The sequence below is a fragment of the Dipteris shenzhenensis genome, chromosome 5 (assembly GCF_047967505.1).
Source record: "Dipteris shenzhenensis isolate YYH24624 ecotype China chromosome 5, Dip_SZ_1.0, whole genome shotgun sequence".
Lineage (NCBI taxonomy): Eukaryota > Viridiplantae > Streptophyta > Polypodiopsida > Gleicheniales > Dipteridaceae > Dipteris > Dipteris shenzhenensis.
In genome coordinates, this window is record NC_141600.1 from 45,207,799 (window position 1) to 45,233,970 (window position 26,172).

The 26,172-nt window shown below is 42.3% G+C and overlaps 1 protein-coding gene across 3 annotated transcripts; it reads right to left on the reverse strand.

Moving 5' to 3' along the window:
* Window positions 1-673: 673 nt before the first annotated feature.
* On the reverse strand, window positions 674-7,974 carry LOC147902084 (D-isomer specific 2-hydroxyacid dehydrogenase family protein). Of its 3 annotated transcripts, XM_087374691.1 has the most exons (11): window positions 7,847-7,974; window positions 7,587-7,747; window positions 4,193-4,337; window positions 3,886-4,013; window positions 3,581-3,652; window positions 2,739-2,862; window positions 2,531-2,634; window positions 2,208-2,249; window positions 1,357-1,569; window positions 1,048-1,171; window positions 674-949 (listed from the first exon to the last, which is right to left on the reverse strand). In XM_087374691.1, exons 1-10 carry the CDS (start codon window positions 7,917-7,919, stop codon window positions 1,094-1,096), a joined length of 1,140 nt encoding a protein of 379 aa, XP_087230817.1. In that variant the 5' UTR covers window positions 7,920-7,974; the 3' UTR covers window positions 674-949; window positions 1,048-1,093. The 3 variants fall into 3 exon arrangements, with proteins under 3 accessions (XP_087230817.1, XP_087230818.1, XP_087230816.1); XM_087374690.1 differs by having other exon boundaries at window positions 677-1,171; XM_087374692.1 differs by lacking the exon at window positions 2,208-2,249 and having other exon boundaries at window positions 676-1,171.
* Window positions 7,975-26,172: the final 18,198 nt, after the last annotated feature.

A 26,172-nucleotide genomic window follows, 5' to 3' on the forward strand; every position in this document is an offset into this window, starting at 1 on the left:
GCATCATCAAGCACATCAACCAAAAGGCATATTCCTTTAGACCAAAAAAAAAAAAGCAATGGGGCTCCACACGTGCCCATGCACAATGCCTTCACATGCCATTTGATGTCCAAGCCCAAGTTTAAAAATATATTGACAAGTTTGCAAGAAATGTGATATTCTCATGAATACATCTCTTGTTCAAATTTTTTTGCCTATATCGCAAAATCAAAGCTCGTTTACATTCACTTACAATCAAAATTCGTTGACATTCACTTAACGCCTCAACACACAGGCATAGCCAAGACAGAAATAACCAAACCACTACAAAAGAAGCAAGATAAAACAACGTATCAAGAGCTTGTTGAGTAGGTCCCCCCAATCAAAAAGAACTTTGAATATATTAATAAAAGCTCAAAACACATCAATATATCTCACTAAACAATATTCCAGTTGCACAATGTTACAACCGAAGAAATATTTAGAGGCTTGAAGTCTAGAGTCAACTACACAAGGATCTCTAGATTGTTAATATATGTTTGTATTCCATATGAAATGTGAACTCTAAAAGTCGTGGGATCCTAGCAATGATTCTTTCCAAAGATGTGATAGAAGATTAGGCACGTTTGTAATTGTTAAACCACAAAAACACCATTGATACCACAGTATAGGAGACTTCATGTATGCACATTGATTAAAACCTCCACTGAAAAGAGAGAAGCTTTGTGTTACGTGCCTGAGAAACAAGAGTCTAAGGAGGTTCTTTACTCCTTGTACGCTTCCTCAAACTTCTTCAACATGTGAATTTTATTTTAGCTTTAAACAATATGGGCTTCAATGCCACAATAATTTCTTTGATCAATGTAAGCTGACTAGATATGTAATGTTGGCATCATGGACTTAGGAAATCTCTTTCTAAGGTGTTCCTCCACTTGGAATTGAACTTCATCAGGATGCCATGATGAAAAAATTACAGCTTGGATAGAAATAGAGTACTTTCTCTCCCACCTGTTGTATGATTCGTTTTGAATGGAATATATCACTTTCTTGTTTTAAAAAATTTACAGCTTGGATCCAATGGAATTTGGTGATACTCCTTCCGGAAAATACATTCTCAGTTCACACACTCAATCCCTTGAATAGATGAGATTTCTGTGCCTGCTTGTATCTGCAGAGTGACGTTGGCTATTATCTGCAGTCAAGTACAGAAGAGTAATCAGCTTTAGCTCTTGCAAGATGTGGGAGCTCAATCCAGGAAAAGAGCTTTTGGTGCAAACCTTGATGACGGGCTAATCATGCATTGATTGAATGAAAATCTGTAATTGACACTTGAATACTCAAGTACTTCAAAGAGTTAGGTTTTCCAGGTAAACAGACCTTGGCCATGTTCTGGTATGACATTTCTGTTACGCCAGCAACATGCGGCGTAATTAGTACCTTGGGGTGCTTTAGTAATGGATCACTAGGATCAAATGGCTCAAACCAGGCAACATCAATTCCCAGCCCTCCCAAGTGATTCATCTCAATTGAAGCCTTGACAGCTTCATAGTCAAGTATACCTCCCCGAGCAACATTCACCAGAAGTGCGCCCTGAGACAGTAGTAGGAGTCAACATCCACATACTAGTGCCAGAAGAAAGTTCCAAATATGGTGCATCAAGCATACTAGCATCTTGACAAACAAACCGTTAATTGATTGTATTTGACATAAAATGACAAAAAGAGGAGAGACAAGGGAAGGGCTTAATATTGATCATGAAATTTGAGTTTTTAAAAACATAGGAGAAACGATTCTCCCATCGAGGGTTATCATGGGCATCTTTCTTAAAAATTACAGATTAGTTAAGATGATACATTGATCGGACCAATGAAGTAATTGGCATTGCTGGGAGAAAGTCCGAACAAGGAAACAGCAAGACTCGAGTTGATTACGGAATTCTGTTTTCAAGCTAAAAAAGAGCTACAATAAGATTTAGGTTTTAGGGAAAACTATGTGCAAGGAGATAGAACTAACAGCATTTATGTATCTTGTCCACCCACTTGGACATGAAACAACAACAAATATGAAAATACACATCCTTGAGACTCTTCTCATGTATCTTGTGGATGAAAATGCTCTCAGCTTCGAGTTTGCAACTGAGACATACAAAAAAGACAGTTCCAACAAAACACAAACTATAACAGTCATTCAAATATGAGCAATTAGGGGGTTGAAGGTCATATCCTGACCTTCTTGAGAGCAGCCAAGAACGTACCATTTATCATACCTGCCTGGTGGTGCAAAAAAAAGATATGGAAATGATGGCATTAGAGAGTTGCTCTTTGAAACTTCAAAGGCCTATTTGTGCTTTTTAGCTTAGTTGAAGATCAAACTTTGCATTCTTGTACATTTATTGGTTTGTGGGAGGGTTGATGTGGGATATGGTAACAAGTTCTTTTAAAATAAAGCAGACGTATACCTCATGAGTCTAGAAAACTTCTTATCTTCCAAATCAAAAGCAAAGAAAGGAAACAGAGAAGAACGAAAAGTTGAAGTGGGGACAGTGACTTACAGTCTCAGTAGTTAAGTGGCAGCAGATTACAACTATATCTGCTCGACTAGCAAAATCAAGTATACATTCATTGCTTCCTTTTTCATCTACTAGGTCTTCCAGACCTATGTAAGAAACAAGTGAAAATAAAATGGAGGCTCACCAGGATTCTAATTTAATAAAATGTAGTTCTGGTAAAGACTGACTTAATAATTACAAAATAACTTGCCTATGGTGTCATTTTTTTTAGTAGCAAGATTCCAAGAGCGCTTGATTGCAAGAATATGGACTCCAAATGGTTTCAAACGAATTGCCAGCTCCCTACCAATGTTACCAAACCCTATGATCAAGACCTGTTACCATAATTCATCAGCTCTTCACATAATGGCTTTCACATGACTGCATGAATATGGTGAGAGCCAGGTCAAACACTGCAAAATACATGGATATCTGCTGATTGCTACTTTATCCCCTACCTCTCATACCAACCAGACCATGGCCTGAGAATTATTCCAGGTAAATTTCATTTTAAACCATGCTCTAAACAGGCCAGCCTACTGTGTCCTCCTTACTTTTTAAGAAAACTCTCACGTACAGAGCTTTTATTTAGACAGGAATAAAGACGTTTAAACACACTTCCTGAAATGGTCCTTGTGTGCATTACAATGACTTCTATAAATTAGTCCGTTGCATCCCCCATAAAATCTATTGCGACCTTTTCTGGCAGCAGCTTAAACCTTAGCCGGAATCCTTTTTTTGCGGTGAAGTCTTAGCAGGAAATTTGAGAACACGCCTTGCCAGCTAATCCAGGCAGAAAAAAATTCCATTGTGATGATGAGGGGACTTCAAACAAAGTCACACTAGAATTGTTTCTGTTCACATTGATGACCTCAGCAAGAAATGGCTTTGAAGTCTACTGGAGAAAAATCAGGATAAAAGTGCCACTGACTAACACCTACTTAATGCAAGCCTGCATGGTTCTACAGATACACATAACAGACACCTCCAAACATTCATTTCACAGATCAAAGAGTTCAGTGCATTTGCGATTGACAAGAAAATGATCATTACAGTTTTTCCAAAGAGAGTTTGTCCAACTGGCACACCCAGCTGCATGTGTTGAATAGAGTAATCCATCCCCTTCTGCAAAAAAACAAGAGAAATAGAATTGAGGTTTAGACTCTAGAGAACCATAAGAAATTCCACCCAAACCTTAATTTATTAAATGGCTTGCTGTATTGGATAACTGAGAAACACAAAACCTCTCTGAATTAATGGTGCCAAAAACATAAAATACAAGAAAATGTAGATTAGCATAAATATGAAACTTGGTCAAAGGACTGAGTTAAATTATATGAATGGAATGAATATGACACCTGGTCCCGAAGAAGAGCAAGAATGAGATACATAGCATGTTCAGCACATGATAATGCATTCCCACATTCATGGCCTGGTATCCTTGCTACCTTGATTCCTGCTTCTGTTGCTGATTCTATATCCACTCCTAAGTCATTACAGATAAACGATTCCATCATAGACTTCATAATTACAGATTAGCTCTAAACGATAATGCAAAAAAATTCACAGATGTACAGACTTTCGCCATGTTGTACGTAACCATAGCAAAGCATACGTGCAAATTCTCAGAGTTTTAATGTCAAATTTGTGCATGGACCTTGTTACCTTCAAGCCCTACGCCAAATTGGATAAGAAGCTTGAGCTTTTTTGCACGTGCAATGATACTTGAATTGATCCGCATTAGACGTACAACACATATGTCATACCTTCCTATGCTCTCATGAACCTCTCCATGATCCAGTTCATCCACCTATGACAAAAAAGTTGATTGTCAGTACAGAAACTGAAATAATGTGCAGCAAACAACAGAAATTTAGCTATTAGTTACCTACTTCGTTTGTTGGAACAAATTCTCAAGCCAATCAATGGGGCCAAAGTAACACTATTGAAAGTTTCAAAATATTTCTCGATTCAGGCCTTGCTCACACTACTGCCAAGGGTGATCTCCTATCTCACCTTCATAGAAACTCCCCTCCCACCGAGGCCACCCAAAAGCTTTAAAATAACCTTTTTAAGAGAATCCCTATGGCTGCATTTCCCGAGGCTTGACCTGCAAAAAAGTGCTGCCCAAAACATGATGCTTATCATGAATTCCTTCAGTCTGACAATATCGAATTGTCAGTTCATTAGCCCCCCTTTGGGGATGAGGCAAATCAAGCCTGTCGCAAGGCTCTCTAGCATCTGCCCACTGGAGAAAATATGCTCCACCCTTTTACCTGCCCTTTTGAAAAATAATTGACTGCCATTTTTCTAACCTTTAAGCTACATTTTTAGAGCTGGTTTGGTTGCCCTTTCACCTGCCTAATTGTCTTCTTTTGCGCATTCCTTTTGGTGGGAGTCATTAGGGCTTTTGTTCACCCTCTTTACAAGCTCAAGCTATATATATTTTTTTTAAGGGCAATCTTTGCCTGCCTAGCAGTAAGTTGTTGTCAGGACCTGCAGAAACATTGTGGGCAGCAAATGTGTCTCTAAACTTAAATAAAACTTGGATTTGACAGTCGAGAAGCATAAGGCCCATCCCCTGCCAAGGGGTTTTCCCAAGATGAAGGGACAGGTGGAAAATCTATCAGATGGATGTCAAATCCGCCTTCTTTGACTGAAAACGCAGACATGAAGTTTATGCTCAACAGCCCCAAGCAGACAAGAGCACGAAGTGTGCAGGGTCAAGGAAGCAGTCAAGGCCTTATTAAAGCTTCACATGTTTGGTATTAGGAGAAACATAAGCTTCCTTGTCCAAAGGCTTCTGCCATTGAAACATCTCTCTATATTCTGCAAGGGGGAACAGATCTAATCCTTCTCTTCCTTCACAAGGATGATAGTATACTCACAGGCATAATGAGCAGAAATTGGCAGAAATAAAGGTGCTCTTGTCCAGCACTTTTGACATGACAGATTGTGGGCCCATTTGGGCCTCTTGCATTTTTGTTTGGGCCTTGAATTTTGGCAAAATAAAGTTGCATTTCCATGTCACAAGCTAAGAATTCCAGGGATCACCTGTAGGGATACAAGATGTAGGGCAGCAAAGTTGTGACTTCATTGGAGGCAAGTCCCAAATTGACTAAGCATGCCATCGCAGAAAATGAGCTTGCAGGCAGGTTGGTCTATTTGTAATCCAGAACAACTGATAGTGCCTGTGCGACTGGCATGTTTTGTCAATACAAGCACTGCCCTGCGGTCTCTCATGGAAAGCAACCAAGAGTATTCATTACCAGATACAAGGTACACTTCCTTTTTATTTGCATTATGCCAGAAACTGTGCTTTTACACCCCATGGGTTCACAATTTTGGGCTCAGTTAGAACGTTTCATGCGCACATGAAACATGTAAAAAATGATCGAACCTCATTACACATGTGAGCACATTGAGGCTGGTGACTTCAATCTCACCTAGTGTTCCGCAGTTGACGTGGCAATATCTTCACTAAAAGTCTTGACAAGGATAAGTTTTATGTCTTAAACAAAGGATTAGGCTTAAGAGACCTTGCAACAATGTCAACGAGGGTAGTAATGCGATGTTGTTTGCTTGTACTCCCGTAGTTTGAGTTACTTCCCATATGTTGCTATTTCCTGAAATGTACAGCCATGGTACTATAAATGCCACAAGGTATTTGAAAACTTGGATCTTGGGTACGTCATCCATCCCATTGAGGGGAGCACTAAACGATACTACAATGGAATGATTATGTATGCTAGTCACATGAGGGCTGACCCTTACGGTGTCGTTTTTTATTTCTGACCCTAGTTGAGCTAAGATGGCGAAGCTATTGGTGTGGTATCTCAATTTCCATGGCTCATTTATAGAATATGCTTTCAGCTTACGTTCTTCAATATATTGTGATTTCTTCTTCATTTTAAGAGTGTCTACTGTCTTTGGAGGGAGGTGTCTTACGATCTTTGGAGGGAGTAGTCAAGTCAACCTCCATGTGCTTGCAATGTCAACAGGACCAAGAGGATATTAGCGTGCGTGCAAGGTCAATGCAATTACTATAGGGAAAATATCACAAAAGCCGTGGAATTTACCACAGGGCAGCAAAGAAGGACTGCAAAGAGACGATCAAATAGAGTATTGTGTAGCAGTTGACAAGCTTACCAAACAACCCAGTTCACCCCCCCGAAACCACTTTGAAAGATCATGCACTTTACTGCACCATGGGCTTTCACATGCAGTTTTCAAAAGGATGCTAAGTTCATAGGACATTTTGGGAGGATTTATTTGCAGCTTCGGGCACCAAACTCACCCTTGTCAACATGTCACCTACGGATGAGGGGTGGGCTTATACTTTTAACAAGTAAGCCCCTTGTTCCCACCAAGCAAGGCTCTCAATGTCTCAGATTGCTTGGCAATTAATCGATAATGTGGGCCTTTAACTTGGGAATGCGAACCAGGAAGTTATGCAGCTTCGCACGCCAAACTCACCGTTCACCCTTGTGCAACAAATCAACCGCAGACTGAACAGATGGATAGAAGAGTACTCATGGCACTTCAATTTGATACCTAGAAGGGTTTGGATTAATGGTTCAGTCTTGCAGAATTTTGTTACAACACCACAAACTGGCAGGCCCTCAGCCATAGCAGATATGGCTGTTAAAAACAGCACACAAAGAATGATTCAGAAGGATGGAGGACCTTTTGCAGCTGGGCCAAGAAAAAGCATGAAAATGCCCAGCCTACTAATAAGCATTGCTTCATTATGTACACTTATCGTCGCACGAGAAGAGATATGCTGCTGAAGTGCTAAGGGTGCAAGAACAGTGGTTGGTTGAAGCCTCTCAATCTATGGTGAAATAGTTGCACCGATAAGCCACTGAAACATCCGTCAAACAGAACTGCAAGGAGCTGTTTGCTAACGTCAGACAATGCCTATGCCTGTGCAGCAGGAAAACAAGGCAGTACACGACCTCGGTCAACAGCGCGCTGGATTAAAACGCGCAAATCGGTGCAAACAAACAAGGGGCCAAAGAGGACTTATCAGCAGAGAAGCTGGGCATTGCAAGACGACCTCAACATTCGGGTGCGACCGCAGGCGCTCTCTGGTGTACTGAAAAGCAGCAGGGAACTTGGAGCCACAGAACAAGACGCGGGTGCATGCATCAGAAGGGGGGGCGTGGGAGGAAAGAGCTGGGTCCATGGTGGGGGAGTGAGAGCGTTGTCGAGAGAGAGCTGATGTGAGGCATGGAAAAAAACAGGAAGGAAGAGTCAGAAAAGAGAGATTGTGCGAAGAGAATGGAAAGAGAGGAAGAAATGCGAGATGGGTTTTACCGGAAATTCGCAGAGATTGAACGAAAAAGCGAGCAGCAGCTGGTGAGATTCGTAGATTGAATAGCAGAGACATCCGTCGATGAGGGATTAGAGAGGTTGATGATGATCCAAGGATCTCTTTCTCTTTGCTTTGTTTTTTAACATTTCCAATCATTTCATGCAACTTTTTGTTCTTGTTTTTTTTTTAAGAGCGCCACATCTTTCTTTTTGTTTTCAAAGCCCGCTTTGCTTTGTATTGCGTGTGCGGATTCGAGCTCCACACGTGCATCACCACCACGGCCACCCGCACATTCAGTTCATGTAGAGCCGGGCTCCACATCTTTGTTTTTGTTTTCAAAGCCCGCTTTGCTGTGTATCGCGATGCGCATGTGCGGATTCGAGTTGCACACGTGCGTCATCGTCGCTGTCGCTACCGCCGCCACGACCACCCGCACATTCAATTCATGTAGAGCCGGGCTCCTGGTCCTCTCTTGCGCACACTGTCGAAAAAGGGTGCAAGAGCATTAGGGAGAGGAATGTCTAGAGCAAAATGATTGGACGTCCGCAAATTGATGGGCCAGGGGCCTAATGGATTCAAACGACCACTCTGGTTGCCTATACTCCAACTCGCACACACGTTAATGTCTAGCATGTCACTCGATGAGTTGTTTGGACGACCGCTTAGGTGCATGCACCCAAGACAGGCCTTAAGCTAACTACCCTCGTTCGATTCCCTTGGGAAGTCCCCTGCTACGAGTCCGTGTAGGCCAAGGGCATTGTGCCCCTCATAATGGGGATGAGAGTGGGTGTGTGAGTGGGAAAACAAAACCAAAAAAGAATCAAAAATTTTATTCGAGGCTCTAGATTCCACCTTCATGTTTGATCTTCTTGATAGTTTGGGCACTAGCCCTCTTGAGCAGTTTCTCGTATTAAAATTCCCTTGGGCATGACCCATCCAAAAGTTGTTTCCCCACACGTTTCCTTAAGTGGGGTGTGTGAGTTCCAAGTTTGATCTTCTTCCCTTGACAAAGTTTGTGAGTTCTTCTTCCCTTGACAAAGTTTGTGAGTGTCACTAGCCATATGCCTCATATGTATAGAACTATGTATTTGTATTAGTTGGTTGCTTCTTTTTTGGCTTGTCGTAGGTGCAGCTCTTAGTGGAGAGTTTGTGATCAAAACGAAAAATATGGTTTTTTAAATTTTGTAAATCACGCCGAATTACTTGGCCAAGGTTTCCACGCCACATGGGGCGGTCCCTCCCGTCCGTCGACCTCGGCTTGGAAACCAAACACATGGCATTTAGCAGCTGTTTCTACCGCCCTCACCATGCGCATCACCCGCGAAGCCAGACACATGGCGTTCAACTACAACTTCTTTCGCCCTCGCCATGTGCAGTTGTGAAAAGAACCCACACAACGCTTCGCCACCGCTTTTCATGCATGGACTCCTACCCGCACGACCTCTTCTGGAGCATTGGCATGGGTGCAAGTTCCATGCTAAGAAGGGCTTCACCTCCCATCACATTCTAAGCTCGTCTGCTTTGCATAAGAGACATTTAGGCATGCAAGTTGGAGCACGATGTCCTCATGCTTTGGCTAGCCTCGATGACGCACAACAACTCTCGAGAGACTCCACGAATACTGCAGTGGGTATTTTGAGAAGGGTAGCTAACCTTCACAACTTCGATTTCTACATTCACTATTTGCTTTTTCAGATTTCGATTTCTTCATCCGTGGATTTTCTTGCAGACATAATGAGCATGGCAGAGCCAAAACTGGGTTGTGCTGTGACGAAGCCACATCTCGTTTTCGAGGTATTTCTGTGTATGTTATGGCTTATACATATTTGTGAAGGAATGATCCGGTTTGTCATGTACCTCTGATGCACTATTGTGGTTACGAAAAAGTAGGTGTTATGGAAGAGTGTAACATTGATAGAGCAAGTATTGTTGAGGGAAAACAAAAGCTTGTCAACAGTGGGGATGGAGAACACAGAACAACTGAAAAAGGTGCCCATATGCACGCTCAAAAAGGCAACACTGTCTTTGCCTGTATAGTTTGCAATTTGCTTTGAATTTTCTATTTTGTCGTGCTTTAAATTTCTTGATTCGGTTGTTTTGGGTCTGAGCTTGAGGGGAGCTAAAATAAGATTTCTTTCCTTCACCTAAGATGAGCTCATTTCCGAGGAGTTCATACAACTGTTTACGGTGATTTTGGCCTATTTCAAGTTTCAAGGAGACCCCAAATTACAACTCTTCCAATATGGGGAGTTTTCATTATGTTTTTTGACTCAATGTCTTCAACCTCTGTATGAGATCTAGCTTGGTTTGTTATGTTAATGGAGTCACAATTTTGTTCCCCCTTTGGTCTCTTTACTTAATTATTTGAGTCGCATGGTCCAAGATTTTTGGTTTGAGTGACGAGGTTTTGCATTCGTGATGCTATCCAATATATTTTTAGAGTTGTTTGGATTGGGACACTGAACTATGGTCATTGGTGACAAGTTGATTAAGAGTGCCATTGCATTCACAACTTTTTAGGAATGTATTTGCTGCAGTTCGTTTGTTTCTTTGGTGTGATAGATGCGTCTTACGATTTGGGTGAGTCCTTGGAAAACATTGCATGTCCTGAGCCGAGATCACTGAGTATTTGCAAAACATTGCACATCTTGAGCCGAGAAAAGTCCGAGCTCGTGAACCCACTTGTGCTTTGTGAACCCACCGGGAGGCTCATAAGTGTTCACAATAAACTTATAGTTGCACTGTTGCTACCTGTTCTCGACAATACTGAACATGATTTTGTGGAGGTGTTGTTGTCGAGGGCGTCTGTGCTTTGGTAGAGAAGGGATTTTGTTTCTATTTTTGGGGCTTTCTTGTTGAAAACATCGACGCCCGATCTAGTGTCAATGTTGAATTTGCCCCTCGTATTGACATCGACCAAAGCAACTAGTAAAGACGAGAGCTTGCTCAAGAATTCTACCATCAAGAAGATCGTGAACAAGACATTAAATACTGCTTTCCATGTAGCAGCTCAGCAACACATGTACTATATTTAACTAGAATAATCTTTGCTTATGACGTCGCTAATTTCACATTTCAGCAAGCTCAATCTTACTACATAAGATTGAGAGAAGCAAGGGAACTGTAAAATTTGACACACCAAATGATGTGAATAATGAGACATAAAACTTTAAAGCAGTGATCCCAGCAGAGTCAAGTCTAGTGCACCCAATCTGGTGCACCCAAATGGCCTTCTAGTGTTATCCATACGTGCACTGTGAGAGTATGTACCATATTGGTTTGCCTTCTTGGTTTGCCTTCAAAGGGAAAGTGTTAGAAAAATATGGCACCTTCAAAGCTAGAGATATCAATTACCCCATTTTCATGCGGGTTGACTTAACCGATGAACAGTGATGTGAAACAATCACCCTCCATGTCCTGCATGCATATGTCTTACAGTTGAAGGATGTGTTGCAAGTTAATGGCTTCTTCAGAATAAAAGGACCGACCATTGGGAAAAAAGTTACAGGAGAGGGTGGCATGTCTTTTGTATCATTGCGAGTTGATTCAACAACAACAATAATCAAGGGCGAACCATTTGATGGTCTTATATCTTTTGTCCTTGACAACCCAACCCCGAAGATTGTGCCATGGTAAGAGCATAGAGAGTTATAGAATGAATTTATGCTTGTTTTTTTTTTTAAATCCCTTTGTTGAGTGCACGAGTTTGTGAATCAGTTAACATTGGCCCATATAGTCTACACTTGAACATTGACTTTATCAAGAAGTGGCCTTGCAATACCAACATCTTGACTTGTTTACTCGCATTCTATCCAACATATGAGTACAAGGCCTTGTTGACATGTTGCAAGACCACATTTTGAACAACAAATAACATAGACAGCTCCACCAAAGAGAAATAAGATTTCACAAAACAAAGAGAGGCCATTGCAAAACTTATGCAAAATTCTTCTTGTTTGTGGCCTATGATGTTTGACTATTTGAGAACTCTCGACGATAAGTTTGGTGATTATTTCACTTTGCTTATATATACTAGTGAATGTGTCGTTCGGGGTATGAAAATCAGACATGAAAGAAAGACGGGCATGCACTCACTCTATTAAATGAATAAACATTGCCGATGACAATCACCCCGCTAGTCCCAAGCGGGAAGAAACGTGCTTACAACATCTGGACATCAAATGATGAGGAGAACTTGCTAAAGACGATTACAACAAACCTCAACAAGCTTGCAAAGGCAATTTCAACCATTTTTTAAGAATAGCAATGCCCTGGGAAATACAGCACACAAAGCAGTTGTAGCAAAATCTACAATGTGTGGGCAAGCAATTCTCGGCCCAATTATTTACAGGTGCAGTTCACTTCTTCTATTCAAGAAAAATCAACAATATTACTAGCAGACAAACCTATGAAAGATAGTCTCCCTAGAAATGGGAAACGAAGAGCTATGCAACTAGAAACAAAGTCAGGTACTAACAAAGCACAAATGTTATACTCTAGCAAAATTAGAGACACACTAAGCTTTGCATGCAGTTGTTGTGGCTTCCTGACATTTAAATAAAAAATGAAGCCTATAAAGACAGAGCATGAGACATTTATGAAGGCCCAAAACCTATGGCCACAATGTAGAACCTTGGAGGGGCAATACGTATGCTCACTCTGTCATTGGCAAATCAAAAAGGGCACAAAATGTCTTGCCACATTCATTGACGACAGTGCAACAATGGTGGTTGCAATAAAACAATGACTATAGTATAACCATAACTACACTAGCGGGTTGGTACACCCAACGATAACAATGCAGGTGCTAGTACATGAACTACTAGATAGCCCTCTCTACAAAGAAAATAATGTCTAGATCAACATGTTGTGGATGCAACATATTAAGAACACCTCCAACACTCTGACAAGAAAGAAGGAAACAAAATAACACAAGTGGACAGTGACAATGCCGAGCATTGACGGCGGCGGTGACAATGACAAGTGGACAGTGACAATGCCAAGCATTATCTAAAGACAGACACAAATTAGCGCATGGAATATATACATCCCAACAAGTGGTAGATTTTGGTGACAAAACAATAGTGGTTGCTCCATCAAAATGTTGTACACCTCTTAGCCTTTTTTATGATAAGCACTGTGAAGAGCTAGCATATTCAATACTATTCTATGGACACAAACAATCATATGATACAACACCACTGACACGAAGTTACCAAGAAATCATGAAGTGGGAGCTAACGCATAAAGATCGATGGTTTGCATTTTGTATCAAGAATTTATCCTTCAAAACCATGAGTGCTAGCTTGGCAAGTCTTATCTTCAAGTTGGGTATGAATGCACAAAGGACAACTACAAGGGATGACCTTGTAGGCCAGAATTGCATTGGTAGACACAAACATCGAACAATTTCTACAATCCAAAATAGGATACAGAGATTTTACATGCTTGTGTACTTTCGTAGACTACAAGCAAAAACTCAAGCGAAACATCTTCACAATGGTGAGACAGTTAGGCCCTCCTACTTTCTTCGTGACTTTTTTAGTAGTTGAGAAACGATGGGAGCCATTGCTAACGTGCTTGCAAGCACTACAAAACAAAGTGCAAAATAACAATGGTGACAACAGTCCCACACATGTTCACTCAACTCATCGTCAGGTCAAACCCTATTACAACAGCTCAATACTACACCAACAAATTCTAGGCATTGAAAACATTGCTACGATGAGACAACAGTATTTTAGGACCAATAAATGATTTCTTTTTTATCACCAAGTTTCAAAACTAGGGTTGGACTGATAATGCACCAACCTACGGATAATGTAGCAATGACGAGCTTGAGGTGTACGTGTACAAGCACATTACAAACAAACAGCTCAGAATTACTATCCCTGTTGAAGGACATACAAACACACAAACATAAGAAGACTTGCTTGAAAAAGAACCAAAAGTGCCGTTTTGGTTCTCAACGACCACCCATCAGGCAAACTCATGTACTCCTTCCTCTAGCAAATGGTCTTCACAACAAAAAAAAAAAGACTTTAAAACAATATCAATTGTGTTGTCAGACAAAGAAACAGGAACGATTGATTATGGCACATTTCTCGACAAAGTGAACATGGTAGAAGAAAAATACATCCTTGCCTTGCGAAGCAGCATCTACCAACCTACAATGTTCTTAAGGAGGCAACCGAAAGACATAAACACATCAGTGCGTGCAACAAGCTGTGTATCTTTGTCTTTCACTACCTCTCACCTGTGCCTCCTGGCCAAATTCCAATAGCAAAGTGGCCATAAGCATTCTGCCCATGACCATGCATTATAACTCCTGTCAATGACACTGGTAATTGCATTGCATGACCCAATGATTTTGGAATAGGTTGCAACCATGGAATGCATGTCTTCTATTGATCCATCTTATCATGAATGATGCACAAATATTGTTTTGGATTTAGCTCAAAGCATAATCTCCAGCCATAGTAAACATTTCAATAGCTCATTTGTTGTAGCATGTGCACTCTTCTTTTCATTAGATATTTTGCATGCTCCTCTCGACTTTTCATGCATTCCAATTCCAATTTGATGGATGTGCAAATATCAAATTTGGAAAATGTGCTTGTCTTTGATACACTCACATTTTTGAACCTCGTACACCAAACTCTACTAAAGGTGGACTTGAACAAGGTCTTGTGTTGCAAACCATTTATTGTCACGTTCACCTCTTGCAAGATATCTACTTGCTTATACACTGATGGAATGACAAGTGTCTCCTGAGAACTATTAAAATATGGCATGTGAACTCTTATGTGGCATTGTATCTACATTCTTATCTACGAACTCTTGTATAGCTGCTTTCCCCATTTCAATATGCTCCCATGTCTTCCTAATGATTCCATTGTTTCCATGCTTTACTTTCTTTGCCCCTAGCATGTGTTGTTGCTTGTACCTCTAAAAAATGAAGTCCTAGAAATTCCATGTATAGTGTGCCATGCAGTGTAGCAAATGTCTTTCCCATCAAACAAAAACTATAGTTGTTACCCGTTTTCACCCTCACACATGGACATTGTTAAGCTATATATGATGACTGGTTTTTTGTCTCTAATATTATTTTCTTCTCTCCATAATCTTTTTACGATCGGCCATTTGATAACATTAAATTGATTGGCAGATTGTGCTCTATGTGCTAAGCACCTGACATCTTCCTTCTAGCTTATGCACAAGTCAGCATCATCCAACAATCCTCATCATGGGAACCACCTCAGATCCATTACAATGTACCTAGCACATAAAATGAATCGCAACAATAAAATTCTTTTATTGCATTTTGTGCTTTGACGTGTAGTCTAGCTATAGACTAGCATAGCCATAGAGGAGATTAAACTCCACCAAGCCAAACAAGTCATTGCCATATCACCCAATTAGTTACCATTGGCAGTGTCAGTCCCTTTGGATCTATCATCATTGTACACATTCACACATCTAACACTAGCTCAGTATGTTGGCATTTGGTATTTCAGCACATGAGTGTGACACTTGGCAGAGTTATCCTATCCTTGGATTCAAGATTGTTGTACACATCTTGCACACACGTGCCACCCATGTACAGTCACATTTATTGACTATTTTGTGGCATTGGCTCCTACACACATACACACACACATACACATTAGCCTTGTACAACCTCTTGGCTACTCCAGACACATAGTTGTCATCATTTCACATGCTTGATACTTGGCACACAGTTGTTCTTCCATCACATGACTTGGTTGATGAATTTATAGTTTTAGAATAAGCCCCGAGTGGCAGCTGGAGCATAAGACCCCAGTGGTAGCTCGAGCATAGTGTTCTCATGGGTATACACTCTCGTCTCAGTACACGAGAAAGCGTCTAGCACAAAGCACCAGACTGCCTGCCTCTAGCATGGAGTTATTCACATCACATAGTTGATGATACACCAGTCATGACTCCGCATAGTGGAAGAGAATCCACTTCGACCATTCATTGCCACAGTGTATGTACTAGTTTATGATGCAGACTCGAGCATCAAACACAGATGTACTACATGTTAGCATGGATCAGACCATACTTTCTAATCATGCACATTTCTCGGTGGTAAGCCCTTAGCATGAGGCACTCCCATCAACATTAGCAAAATACATCAGCATAATCTGATTCCAGTGATGTACAACCATCACATTCATGCATAGATACGACTCCATCTACTATCACACTAGATGGGAATACACATTAGGAGTTCATCTATGATCATGCGAACCTTCAGCAGCAGTAGTTAAGTCCTCATTATGAGGCACCCACATCTCTAGGTCTTCTTTGACCCCACATCATATGACATAAATTACTACTATACTACAGCATACCTCTAACATTGTTGCCAATTCTTTTGGGTTGGTGACACCCTTGTTTGTCACAACCTATTGAATTACATCTCCATAGCTACACTGACTAGCTTCACATCCCTAGATGCCTCTTCTATAGAGTAGCTGCACAGTCCACGATAACTCATGACATGTTTAGCTTTGACATGTTTGGCATCCAACCATACACACTATTCTTCACGCAATCATCTTTTGATCGACCAATCTTTGCCAAGCGGGCATCTTATTTTTTGGATTTCCTTCCTCTTCCCTTCGGCCTATTTTCTGGTTTTATTCCCAAAGGCGAAGGATGATCCACAACTTAAGAGGGGGAAATGCACATTATGTACAGGATCACATAACTTGTACCCATTGTACAGGCTTCTACTACGTAGTCACTATGCTCACACATGCACATACTACTCTGTTTCTTTTCAATTTTCTTTTTCGTTTTGGATGCTATCGTATGCACCACTAACCCCAAGGGGTTCTCATGTATATATTCATGATTATGTTCAAGACAACATAGTGTATAGGTAGCTATATCATGTGCACTCCTCTCTCTCTCTCTCTCTCTCTCCCCCCCCCCCCCCACTTTATCAAGATTTTGTCTATGCAACCTCACTTAAGATCTTTTACTAATTGTCCTCCTTAAATGTCATGCATTTGACTTTGAATGAAGATGTTGAGGTAGAGAGGGTCCTTAGCATTGTGTGAGACGGATGATTACCAAGTGCTCTAGTTCTATCACAAGGCATCATAAAACAGATCATCATGCATTATAGGCATGATAAAGGTGTTGCATTATGAGATTTTTTAACATGCAATCCCATGATATTAATTGATAGGCTAACCCGCAATAGGTGGGTTAGCATGGTTTTACTCTTTTTGCTTTGTGTAAACTTGTCTCCTATATTTTGTGTATGTTACCTCTTGTTAGCTCACATAAGCAGCTCTAGTGTACTCTTTTATGGTGATGGATATGATCCTTATGTATGAGACATACCTTTATGTCTCATACATAAAGGTATGTCCTTAATGATATGTTCTTTATGTATGAGACATACATTTATGGTGACCCTTATGTATGAGACATACCTTTTTGTATTAATGAAGTGTTCATGGTTTTAAAAGTTTCTTTTGTTTATAGAAAAATGTTTTGTAGCAAGATTGGTCCTTTCAAATATAATTGGTTTGTATGTTATGCACATGAATATAAAAATAAAACGTTATGCTATGTCAAGATACTCAATACATGAGTGTTTTAATACTCTAAATACATGTAAGCTTTCAAAGGAATCCATAAGTCTCTACATCCATGAACATGAAAGAAAATATGTAGATTCAATCGTGAAGGCCCCCATCCGTTTCAATACACTAAATACATGTAAGCTTTCAATGGAATCCATATCTCTACATGCATGAACATGAAAGCAAATATGTAGATTCAATCATGAAGGCCCCCATCTATATAGAGCCCTACATGGCCCACTAAGTTTGTCTCTTCTTCCTTTAAGCACTAAAATAAATAGTAGTAGAAGTCATAAATTGAATGTATATAACATCCTAGAGTCCCGAGAGTTTGGGTCATCTTGTTGGCTAGAACAATGGGCGTGTGTGGATCGCAACCATGGTGCCAATAGTATCTTGACTACTGATTGGCAAAGTAATACAAGAAGTTCAATTCCAATCCTTTGTGCATCTCTTCTCTCTCTCTCCTATTTCAATTCGTTTTCTAAGTCATGTGCTCCCTTTGGCCCTACACTACTTTCTTACACAACATCCCTTGACACTCGCTTGCTAGAAAGTGAAACATGACTTGTTTCATCTACAAATTACGATCTACCCCACATACCCAGAGCAAAGATGAAGGGCACTGGGATGAATCAGGCACAAGAAGCAGAACCACAACTCAATATCAACATTTTGGATATATTGTTAAGGAATGAAGTGGGTTGCACTAAGGTTGCACTAGAGAAGCAAGTGAAAACCAACTCACCATGAATGATGAAAACAACTAATGTAAGGACATGATGCTAACAAAGATACAGATAGAAAAGAGGAGAGTGGATCATCGAATGCAGATCTAGTGGATTGAGGATTCATCATAGGCATGCAACTAATTGCATGCCTACAATGAGGTGTCAAAAATTTACACATACCTTATCAGCTCTTGTCTCCCTAGAACACCTACAAAAACCAAAAGGTCCTCCAACGTGCAAATGAGTCCAAAGACTCCATTGTAGGTTAGTAACCCTTACCTGATAGAAAAGAAAGACCTACAGAACAAAAACCAAAAGGTCCCCCTTGGAACACCTACAAAACAAAAACCAAAAGGTCCTCTGGCGTGCAAGTGAGTCCAAAGACTCCATTGTAGGTTAGTAACCCTTACCTAATTGTGGTGGGTCTTAGTGGTGACTCACGTGTCGGGATTTTGAAGAGATGCCGATGGAGCCTCCACTCCAAGCTACTCCTTGTGAGAGCAATGCAAGGCACTAGTCATCCACAATTGTCACTCAAGCAGCCTCCGGATTGTTGCAATGTGGTTCCACATGAGAAAGAGGGAAGGGGGAGAGGGGAGAAGAGAGGGGAGCAGGAAGGGAGAAGGAGAAGGGAAGAGGAGAGTGAAGGGGGATGGAGTGGCAACCACAAGGGCACTACGATGGAAATAAGAGAACACCCAAAACACTCTCTTGGAAGAGAAGAGGGAACTTGCATTCAAACTTGTTGAAACAACAATGAAGACCAAAGTCAACACTTTGGCCTTTTATACAAGTTACCTTTTGAAGGGAGGGCCAACCCTTTTCCTTTTTAGCACTCTCCTTCTCTTTATGACCAAAGGCTCTTGGGGTGTCAGCTGGAAGCTACAATCTGTGCACGTTGCCTAGATGCTTTGGTCGCGAGATATTTGGGGATCAAACTCCTTGAGTTTGAGCTGTACTTCTTCCATGTGCACATTGCCTACAATCCTTGGCCTTGGGGTATTGGGGATCAAACTCCCTGAGCTTCTCCATTGAAGTAGATCATGCATCTTGATCACCTCTAATCACTGATTACCTTACATTTGGCGATGGTACTCCATGGATGTTAACACTAATAGAAAAGAAAGACCTAGAAAAAAGGGATCGGATAACAAAAGCTTACAAAATACCTTATTGGCTCTTGTCTCCCTAGAACACCTACAAAACCAAAACCAAAAGGTCCTCCAATGTGCAAGTGAGTAAAAAGACTCCACTGTAGATTAGTAACCCCTACCTAATAGAAAAGCACATAAAAGAAGGAATCGGATAAAAAAAGCTTACAAGCTACCTTATCAATTCTTGTCTCCTTGGGAGGGAGTGTGAAGACTCTGTTGCCCCAGCACCTACCTTTAATAGTAGAAAAAGAAAAGACCTAGACAAGAAGAGATAATAGAAGATCAAAAATTACCTTATCCTCATTATTTGTGGTGTATATGTCATAAGAGTTCTTGAATTCTCTATAGGTGCACAAATGAAAGTTCTTTTTGACCATAAGACCATTGCCAAGTATGTAAGGAAGAGGAATTTGGATGGTGGAGAAGGAGGAAAACCCGACTGAAGGAAGTTAGTAAACTAATTGTTCATAAAAAACAATGCCAAAAGAAAAGAGGAATAAGAGATCCAAGATTCAAGCCTCCAAAAAATTTGGGCAAGTTCTAGGACAAACCAAGAAGTGGATCCTCAAATCTATCACAAGTGATCCAGCAAATTCGGGCAAGTTCTAGGAAAAATCAAGAACTATCACAAGGGTAAAGTCCAAGTCCAGCAATACAAACCACGATGGATATGTTTGGACCAAGTCCACTAAGATTTGACAAGGTAACAAGAGGACCAAAAGTACGATGAAATTTAAAAAATATATGGTACAAGCAGGAGAGAATTGCCAATCTCATTTGCAAGTTTCTTATGAATGGCAACAATTTGCAAGTCGAGTGGTATAACCAATACCTCAACAAGCTCTTTGCCAATTAGGACGAGTTGAAAGCTACTTTCCTATATAAGTTTTAGCACAAATTCAACAAGGAGGACATCTTATTGAAGCTCAACCAACTCAATCAATGGGTGTGTGAATCCATGTGTGACTTTGTAGCACAAATGAGGGTGCTGACCAATCAACTAAACAACATGCAAGACAAAACAACATTGTGATCCAATTGCTAAGTGGCCTTACCAATGCTAGAGTTGTGCAACATGGAGATCACCTACCTAACACAGACATATAATGAATTGCTCCACTAAGCAATTGTGCTCGAGAAAGGATGCGGCAAACCTTGACAAAAGATGAAGATGCTATTTAGAGAGGTCAATAACAAAGAAGACAAGGAAAAATTGGTGATCCAAAAAGATACCAAGTTTGAAAAGAGGAGCTAAAAAAGTTTGGAAGGAAATGAGGATTAGAGGAACCCCAGATAAACCTGCAATCCTTGGCCTTGGGGTATTTGGGGATCAAACTACATAAGCTTATCCGTTGAAGTAGATCATGCATCCTAATCACCTCTAATCACTGATTACCTTGCATTTGGCAACTATACTCTGTGGATGTTAACATGCCCCCTTCCTTGTTTGCTAATCCGCCGTCCTCAGGTTTGCTGAAATAGAGGAGGTTTGTATTGAGGACCGTTTATAGGACTTCATAGTGGTCTAGCTATCGTGGAGTGAGGGGAGCGAGGTACGAGCGATACTTCCAAAAATGGGTGGCATGCATATCCTCATACATGCAGATGTGATGTCCATGGAGATTGCAGACGCGGAGGTAGAGGTGGAGGTCCTAGAATTGCGTAGGACCGATGTTGGGATTGAAGACAATATTGTTGTTCAGATTGTGGAGGCGGTTGTCGATGGGGTGATTGTGGGTGGGAAGGTCGTGGAGGAGTAAGAGGAGTAGGTGGTTGAAGTGGACTACTGCTACGATGTCAGGATATGGAACTGAGTCATACGTGTCATTTTATGTGACTGGAGGTAGAAGCAAACTCCCTCCTGAGTCATCTCTTTGGGAAAGTTGTACTTTGGAAAGTTGTACAACATATTTGGGTCCTTCTGCTAGAGTTCTCTGAATTTGGCCCCAGTCCATCGTCATTCCATTGGCATATGCAGTGGGTGGATGCAACGATCGACGTCGGGACTGTGGTAGTAGCGCCAAAATTTCTCTAGCTTCAAGAAGGGGAGTCGCCATTGTGGCTGTAGACTGGCATCAGCATGGGTCATTAGGACTAGAGCATGGGGGCGAGGCTATATCCTCCTCTTGTGCACTTTGGATGCACGCATTCCTAGTCGTCGACGAAGGACTGCGTTATGAATTGTGTGAGGGGGCGCACCTCAAGGATTCCGTAGAGATGGAGGTGGGAGACTTCAAGTTGGCACTTCCAATGATGCATTAGCACACTATCAAGCAGCTCCTATAATGACTACAAGTCTGGGCACCATTGGACATCTTCAGGCGAGGAGGCAGGCTCGGATGTCAGAGCATCGTCATTTGCAATGGGCATGGGCTCCGGCTCTACTGTGCCTGTTGGTGTTGTCACATCAGCTGCCCATACAAAATTGGATGCCTTGAGCAACATGCTGAAGGCTACATCAGGAAGATCGATTGGAGTGATAGACGAGATGGATGGGAGGTCCCATGCTATGCGGTGTTTGTGTTAGAAGCATTAGACGAATACTCGGGCAGTGTTGTCCGAGGGAGCAGAGGTTGGGTGGCTTGTTGGATGGGTTGGGCGGGATCCAGAGGAGGTGGTGGTGGAATTTCGATAGGGGGGCGGTAGCATTGAAGAGGGTGATGGCTTCTTGGCCATCTTCCTTGGTGACTTCCTCAGGGTAAAGCTACATGAATTGTTTCAAAATTGCTCACCAAGGACTCAAGCGAGTCTTGGAGAGCTTGTAGCACCCTATTGAAGAGGATTATTATTCTGAGGGGGTTATAGGTGGTGGACTGGAATGCTGCAAAGTGCCCTTGAGATTGGATTACAGAGGCTCGGCCGTAGGTCTACATCCAATTGATGTTTGCTTATAGACTTTTGGGTGTGCAGACCCACGGCGTGAGCTCCTCAGGCTTTGCGATTTGCATCACTTCATCGTCTGTTGGATAATTAAGGGAGTCCATGATGATGCCGCACCAGGCTTGAAAATTCAAGAGGATGGGATGGGCGGCTAGAGTCTGGAGATCGGAGGGGGAAGAGATAGAGAAGTGGGTTGGAGATCTAAGGAGAAGTATGACATGGCTAAGATGGGGCAGCAGTGATCGGGGTTATGGCGGCGAAGGTTGGTTTGGAGGGCATTAGGATGAAGTGGAGTAGTGAGGTCTAAGTGGAAGATGAGGTTTTGTGTGCGGAGTGCATCGAAGTGCATTTGGAGGGTCTGGTTGATGGTGCATGGTGCGTGTATTCTGTGCAGAGACCTCCCTGTACATCCAAAACTCCTATTGCTCCCAATCTTCCAATCGTGACTCCTCTAATTGGCTGGGGGTGCGCTGGCATTCGTTCTTTGCTTGGATGGAAACCATCAGTTCCCTTTCTTGTGCCAAGAGATCGTGTAGAGTTTGGATGTGTCATTCCTGGTGCTCCTGTGTTTGGGCGTATTGTGCCTCTACCTGTGCTTTTTGTTCCAGCATTGTTAGTAGGCTCGATTCTACCTTGTCGACCTGGTCCATGAGCATTTGGACCAAGGATTTGCTTGTGGCGAGGTCATCTTTGAGCTTTGTAAGAGCTAGCTCGAGCTCCTCAGCTTTTGCCCAGTACTCCTCTGCTCTTTGTACTGCCGTTTGGCCTGTGGCTTGGGTTGCAACCATTACGGATTGGCTGTCACGTGCGGAGAGTTGTGCCTACAAGAGACTAGCTGAGAGCTATGAGGCTTGTTCTTGCCTCCTCTACAAAATTGTGCGGGCGCCCTATGGGAGCTGTGCCATGGATTCAAAGAGGGGTTGTTCCATCAGGTCCACACTTGATAATTGCTCGACCGACACATGGCTACCAATCTTGCTAAGGGCAGCCAGGGAGCAGCACAAGGACCAACCCCTTCCCTGCGAGGTGTTACACAAGAACCTCCATCTAAAGGCAAGCCCTCGAAAGTAATTGCGAACATACCCCCTCCGATGGTACCAATTGAGTCAGTATGGTAGGCATCTCATCCGACGCACCTGTAGCCCACTAGTCCCTACCAAACAAACACACACACACACACACACACGGCCAACACTACGTGATTAGAATCAATACGTCCATTTTTGCATTTGTACACCATCTTGCACGCTGACCTCACAATCAGTCCCGCACCATACAAGTGCACTCTACTCACTCACTCTCCTACTCACCTTCACACCCCCCCCCTCTCTCTCTTCCTTTCACTTTTTTACACAGTTAGTATCCCATCGGTCGTCACCATAGAAGTATCCTACTGACCGTCGCCCTCCCAAAATCCCACCGACCGTCACCATCACGTATTCCACCGGTCGTCGCTATAGAAGTATCCTGTTGGTCATTGCCAAAGAAGTACCACGTCGACCGTCGCCATTGCTAGATCGCACTGGTCACTGCCAAAGGAAAATCCCACCGACCGTTGCCATCTCTGGATCACACTGTTCACCACCAAAGAAAGACCCCACTGACCGTCGCCATCGTCAAACCATGCCGACCGTCACCATCGACTTACATTGCCGACCATTGCTATACCTGCATTTCACCGACCATGGGGATGTAAAATCTATATAAACAGGCTTATCCCGCTGGGTCGTCGCTATAGCAATTGCCTCCAAACTCTTGCAAAATTTGCCCAGAATTTGCACATCCTCCAGCCCTCTTCCATTGCCATCTAAATAGCCTATTTATGTCCTCCTGCTCTTCCTCATCCACTGACTCCCTCATCACTCAACTGCCATCCCTCTTTTCGATGGATCTTGAACAGAGTTCTTCAAGTTTGAATCAGACTTGGAACTCCACCCCCACCCTATCCCACAGGACACTGGCCCCTCAAACTCCCAAAGCACTCCGTCTGTCACGATCCGCATGCCTTCTAAGATCCCCATAGAAGATCTGCAAGGGGAAGAAGAAGTGTCGACCAAATAGGCCACTTAGGAGGGTACAACAGCAGCAGGTATGCCTCCCTCGAGATCAAGAAAGCGCACCCCAGTGCCATCAATCTAGGCGAGTATAAGGTCGTGCATTCCCGAAACACTCACCACTTGGAGAAGCATGGCTCCAAGAACTGGACGCATGTGTTGTGCACTCGCGCTTCGCTCCTAGAGGGTCATGACTATAGCCTCCACTACCATACACAACAGCATATGCAGCATAAAAGAACCAGCGATAGAGGATGTGCTCAAAGTTGCTGGCTTAAGCAGAGTGGCCGATTGCCTCCCATGCCACTGAACATGAAGCTACTGGCAAAATTCCTTCAGCCGTACAATAGCAACATCAACGTTGACATCCTCTGAGATGCAGCAGGCAATCCCCACCACTACTAAATCAATTAGTTTGTGGTACGGGCAGTTTGGTCATCGGCGAGAAGTACTCCAAAAAGAAAAAGCTAGATGCCCTCAGCACGGCCTGCCACTATGACTGCCAAAAGAGCAAGGGCTCCATTTCACTGCCATCCACAAGCCCGAGGTGGAAACACCAACATGAGAAAGTGCAGATCGTGCTCTCCTAGTGCAATGTGGAATTAGCAAAAGATCAAGGGGGATCAAACCATAGAAGAAATTCCATGAGAGACATACGGTAGACAATACTCAATCTATTGCAAATATGTGTGTGTGTGTGTGTGTACTCAACCATACATGATAGGCCTCTTATATAGAGAGTGCCCTTTGAATAGTCAACCATGTGGGATCCTCTCATCCACATCTCTCCTTGTGGATATCCTCAATCCACATCTCCACATCATGTAGTCCACATCCTAGGGTGGCTACTTTGATTCTTTCCTATACCATACCTTAGCCTCTAATTATGTGCTCATGGCACCACAATTCTCAACACCTCCCCTTGGTGCCATGATCCTTTGGTTACTGCAAGGTGGTCAGATGTGAGTTAGGAGATCAAATCTTCCCCTGGGTGCGTACATGACGACTCTCAGGTTTGATTTACAAACATATGGGCTAAAGGTGGCAAGGTTGTTACTTCTCAATACATGTTGTCGATGGTGTTGTCTTCGTCGCTTGATGTAGCTTGATGCATGATGCTTTGTTCTTCCATGTGCCTTAATGCTTTATGTGTGGATGCCGTGTTCTGTGCTATGGTCATCTCATGCACTTGTGCTTTTGGCATGCTTTTTGCATTCATGCGTCGCTTTTCCACTTGTTGCAAAGGTCTTACCAATTGATTTCTTTCAATATTGGCAATGTCTAATTCCATACCATTATTCTGATCTGACAAGCACGTAGAGCTTGAAAAGGCGATCACTTTTCCTTTTTGGAGCGTGTGCAAATTCCTCCTAGATTGCAAGTTACGCCTTGTCAAAGTTTTGATCGAGAAATGGCCCTTGATGATGTGGCACAGGGATTCACATGCTGAATTCCAACTGTGCTTGGCAAGGGCTATGTGCTTAGATGGCACTTGGTGATGTGGCAATTAACCAATCCTAAACCTAAACTTAACCATGGTTTAGTTTGGGTTGCTTGACTGATTACCAAACCCAAGGTGTCCTAACTCAACTATGATTCAACTAAACCAAAAAACCTAACCACAGTTAATGTAACCACCTTATCTGAGTTAACCTCCTATCTGCCAAGTGTTGATTTGTTGACTAGTGAGCAGACTATGGTGACCTTAGCTTACCCTACATGCCACGTGTCACTGTGGTGAGGGGATAAGGGTTACTGGAATCATTATAGATTCCAATAGAATCTAAAAGATTCTGTTATAGCGGAGAAAACCCATTGGGGGTTCCGTCGAGGAGATGCGCTGTTGGCATTGACTACTATGAAGTTGATGAAGGAGCCGATAC

Excerpts from the sequence above, each read along its gene's own strand:
- LOC147902084 (XM_087374691.1), bottom strand. The coding sequence starts at position 7,919 with ATGTCTCTGCTATTCAATCTACGAATCTCACCAGCTGCTGCTCGCTTT. Across the intron at positions 4,014-4,192 it reads ATTTGGCGTAGGGCTTGAAG|GAGTGGATATAGAATCAGCA; the intron begins GTAACAAGGTCC and ends GTAATGACTTAG. Across the intron at positions 3,653-3,885 it reads TTGCTCTTCTTCGGGACCAG|AAGGGGATGGATTACTCTAT; the intron begins GTGTCATATTCA and ends GTTTTTTTGCAG.